The 4,583-nt window shown below is 36.2% G+C and overlaps 1 protein-coding gene across 1 annotated transcript in view; it reads right to left on the bottom strand.

Moving 5' to 3' along the window:
* Positions 1 to 1,730: 1,730 nt before the first annotated feature.
* The window catches only part of LOC107587391 (zinc finger matrin-type protein 5), a 6,374-nt gene continuing 3,521 nt past the window's right edge, over positions 1,731 to 4,583 (bottom strand). Inside the window, exons 4-5 of the mRNA XM_016275178.1 lie at positions 2,535 to 2,646; positions 1,731 to 2,022 (exon numbers count right to left, since the gene is read on the bottom strand). Of these exons, the coding sequence (XP_016130664.1) occupies positions 1,881 to 2,022; positions 2,535 to 2,646 (254 nt within the window). The 3' untranslated portion in view covers positions 1,731 to 1,880. The remainder of the gene's footprint in view (positions 2,023 to 2,534; positions 2,647 to 4,583) is intronic.

Below are 4,583 nucleotides of genomic sequence, written 5' to 3'. Positions count from 1 at the left end.
TGATGAAAACCTGTTTCTTTGCAGTTGCATGTATTTGTAATATTCTGACATGTTGTATTGTGTAATGTCAAGGTCAGCCTCTGTTGTTAAAATATGCAATATATGCTTATTTGATGACAATTTACTGTGAATTAAAGTTACGATTTATATATCTATATCTATACAAATTGAGATATACTGATTTCAGGACATCAGCAACATATCATACTTTAAATTTCCAAAGCTCAAGCATGTGATCTGCTGTGCAAATTGTTTTTACACACTAATAGGGGTATTATTATTTAGCATGGCAATATGTTTTTTCAGACAGAGTAATAAATGGGTAAAATTATATGAAAAATAGTTTTATTTTTGTATTTTTCCAATATTTCTTTATATAAATTCATCTTATTCCACATGGAAATATTACAGAACATTTACTTAAATTACATCTATTACATTCAACTACATAATGGCCGATACACGTTGGCAGTTACAAATTAGTTCACTTAATTATATTAATGTAGTGATGTAACAGTAATATATCCAACTGATGTATGTAACTTTATATTGCATCAATGTAGCCCTAGAAAACAACCCTGAATCTATGACGTGCCAACATGTGCTGATGTTACAATTAATTGTACCATGTGAACAAATGAATTAAAACAGTGGTGCTTCTTCTTTGGTCTTTCTCCTTGTAATTTTGTTTGTTTTTTACATTACTACAGTAAGCAGCACTTCAAATAAGGATGCTGGTTTGGCTGAATTTATTTGGTCATATTTCCACACAAGTATGCATATAAAATAAATGCTTTGGTGGAATGGGTCTTCTAACAATTTTTGTTTTTAATTATTCCTTGAGCTGTGTATACCTGATAACTGATGCTGGTATTAAGCTACTAAACTCAACTAGATCAGGAAAAAGTATCTAGCAGTGACACAGAGGCTTTTAGACAACTAATTAGTCAAATCTTTCTCTAACGCATAGCCAATAAGAACTTTCATCACCAGGTCAGTAAATGTAATGCATCCCAGTCAAGCGTAACATGCATCAGTGCAGACAAGAGAAATTCACTAAGGCCATGCTAGCTAACAGAACAAAACCTTCCTGCAACAAGCAATCAGGAATAAATGGAAAACACTCATCTGAATTTCAATCTAAAACACTGACACAGAAGGCAGACAAAAACAATAACTCTCTCCATAGTCTCTCCAATGTTCAGCTTGGGAATACTGTCATCTTCTTGATAAGACACCAAATAAAAACAATCAATTAGGTTAACGCCTACCTTTTAAGGAAAAATAACACAGTGTTCTTTTCCGGACAGATAAATTACAACTCCACATTATGGATTTATTCAAAACATTCCTATGAACTGTCCACAAAGTAAACTTGTTTATTCATGCAAAACATGATTTCTGTTCAAGCCATACAAGTTCATTGCATTTTTTCACAATGCACCTCAACTTGTATTGCTTTACAATTTGATACAAAAGTGCATATTGTTCTCCCTTTAAGAAATAGTTTCATCCAAAAAGGAAAATTATCTGAAAATGTATTCACCCTCAAGTCATTCAAGGTGTAGAGGAGTTTGTTTCTTCATCTGGTCAGATTTGGAGAAATTTTGCATTACTTGCTCACCAATGGATCACACTTATTCACTGCAGAGGATCTAGTGCTGAGCAAGTGATGGAATAGATTTGGAGAAATTACATTACAAGGAACAAATTATCTACATCTTGGACAGCCTGAGGGTGAGTAAATGTTCAGCAATTCTTTTATTTTTGTGTGAAATATTCCTTTAAAGATTTGCATAAAAAGGCTTAGCAATGATTATAGTTAGCAGCATGGTCTTTAAAAAAAGAAATAATAAAAAAGGACTTTTATAAATGACATTTCAACCCCATTCATTGTGTAGTGTCACTCTCCAACCACCAGTTGGTGGGGGATGAAGAGATGGAGGAAGATCTGGAATAGACAGCAAATACGGAGGTATCTCAATGTTTTCAGCACATTCTTCCTCTTCAATCTTTAAAACTCTGAAAATAAAAGGAGTAACAGGTCACTGCTGAGCTCAAGAGCATATGTGTGTTTTCTTTACCACTGGAACCTATATGCGGGTAATTATGCAAATGACACAGCTGTAGGCGGCAGGCATCTCATTTTAATGTGTGTCAGGGTGACCTCTAAAACAAGATTTTTCATGCATTTTGAATTCTCTGAAACACACTTGCACCATAGCAGCTGGAATTCTTCATCCATTAAGTCAAGCAACATATTCAATCATAACATAAATTTGTGTGTTTTAGACAAAAAAAAAAGTGTATCAGCAATTGGAATAATACTAAACCCCAAACTATGGGTAACATAAGCACAAACATTCATGGTAGAATGTGAATTGTGAGTTCCATGCGAGTAAGAAAAGTGATCATTTGTCAACATCAAAGTCAAAATAATAAGTAACTAAACCCATCTTAGTAAATGAAACACTTATTAGAAACATTCCAGCCTTTTCAAATCATCACTCTGTGCAGTATCCTGCATTAAGTACCTTCCTGATGTCAAAGCAGCCAGTTTCTTCTCTCTTCTGGAGAGCCATTCATCAATGCTGCGCTCATTAGATGATCCTTCTTGATCAGGGTCTTCCTTCTGCCGCTTTTCATCTGACAGGAAATTGCCACAATGTACTCAGTCTAACAAACTGTGAAAATGTTTAAGTGTAACGCCAACAGCCCTCAGCGTTAAAGGGTTAGTTCACCCCAAAATGAAAATTCTGTCATTAATTACTCACCCTCATGTCGTTCAAAACCCATAAGACCTCCGTTCATCTTCGGAACACAAATTAAGATATTTTTGATGGAATCTGAGAGCTCTCTGACCCTCCATAGACAGCAACGCAACTGTAATGTTCTCAGGTCCAGAAACGTAGTAAGGACATCTGTAAAACAGTCCATGTGACATCAGTGGCTCAACTTCAATTTTGTGAAGCTACGAGAATACTTTTTGTGTACAAAGAAAACAAAAATAACAATTTATTTAACAATTCTTCTCCCCTGAGTTAAGTCTTCAGCCATTTTGGAGAGTACCCGAGAACGTAATCGGCATTGTTTACGTTAGAGGGGAAAGCACGCGCATAAATGTAATTGGCGTAATCATCGTTATTTACACTTAGGGTAAAGCGTGCGTATGCGTTGTGATACTCTCCAAAATGGCAGAAGACAGTAACTCGGGGGAGAAGAATTGTTGAATAAAGTCGTCATTTTTGTTTTCTTTGCACACAAAAAGTATTCTCGTAACTTCACAAAATTGAAGTTGTCCTTGCTACGTTTCTGTCTGGGAACATTACAGTTGCGTTGCTGTCTATGCAGGGACTGAGAGCTCTCAGATTCCATCAAAAATATCTTAATTTGTGTTCTGAAAATTAACAGAGGTCTTACGGGTTTTGAACGACATGAGAGTGAGTAATTAATGACATAATTTACATTTTGGGGTGAACTAACTAGAGCCCGACCGATATATCGTTTAGCCGATGTTATCGGCTGATATGAGCCTGTCGCCGATATATCTGAATCTGCGAATAATGCTGCAGATATGAAATTTTTTTTTACATGCCGACACAAAGTTCAAATGATTTTCAACGGTCGCTTTGTCGCATCCTGTTGCGGCACAGACACGGTGTCAGCATAGTTCGTTAGTACAGTCAGTAACGTAGCAGATTGAAAAGTTAGTATCTTTTTGCAGTCCAATAGACGGCAGTGCGGTGGTGGCTTGAGTCTGTTGAATGGTGATTTAACACTACGTTGTCACCTAGTTGGAGAGACTCAATGCTAAGTAAATAAACAACAATGACCTCGTCTTTTACTCTCACAATGAGCTCATCATATTCGTTTGCTACATTAGTAGGGCCCTATGATTTCCGCGATGCAGAAAACATGGACGGAATTGCGGAATCCAGTATAAAAACGCAATTTACTGTATAACGCGGAATTTCGTGGAATTGGTCTTATTTTTGATGAATAAATAAAAAACAGGTCAGTACATATATATATATATACATATATACAGTGGGTACGGAAAGTATTCAGACCACCTTCAATTTTTCACTCTTTGTTATATTGCAGCCATTTGCTAAAATCATTTAAGTTAATTTTTTTTCTTCATTAATGTACACACAGCACCCCATATTGACAGAAAAACACAGAATTGTTGACATTTTTGCAGATTTATTAAAAAAGAAAAACTGAAATATCACATGGTCCTAAGTATTCAGACCCTTTGCTGTGACACTCATATATTTAACTCAGGTGCTGTCCATTTCTTCTGATCATCCTTGAGATGGTTCTACACCTTCATTTGAGTCCAGCTGTGTTTGATTATACTGATTGGACTTGATTAGGAAAGCCACACACCTGTCTATATAAGACCTTACAGCTCACAGTGCATGTCAGAGCAAATGAGAATCATGAGGTCAAAGGAACTGCCTGAAGAGCTCAGAGACAGAATTGTGGCAAGGCACAGATCTGGCCAAGGTTACAAAAAAAATTCTGCTGCACTTAAGGTTCCTAAGAGCACAGTGGCCTCCATAATCCGTAAATGGAAG

This window comes from Sinocyclocheilus grahami, unplaced genomic scaffold (assembly GCF_001515645.1).
Source record: "Sinocyclocheilus grahami isolate Dianchi unplaced genomic scaffold, SAMN03320097.WGS_v1.1 scaffold92.1, whole genome shotgun sequence".
Taxonomy (NCBI): Eukaryota; Metazoa; Chordata; class Actinopteri; order Cypriniformes; family Cyprinidae; genus Sinocyclocheilus; species Sinocyclocheilus grahami.
The sequence above is the reverse complement of the archived record's forward strand: the minus strand, read 5'-3'. Positions and strand labels throughout refer to the sequence as shown.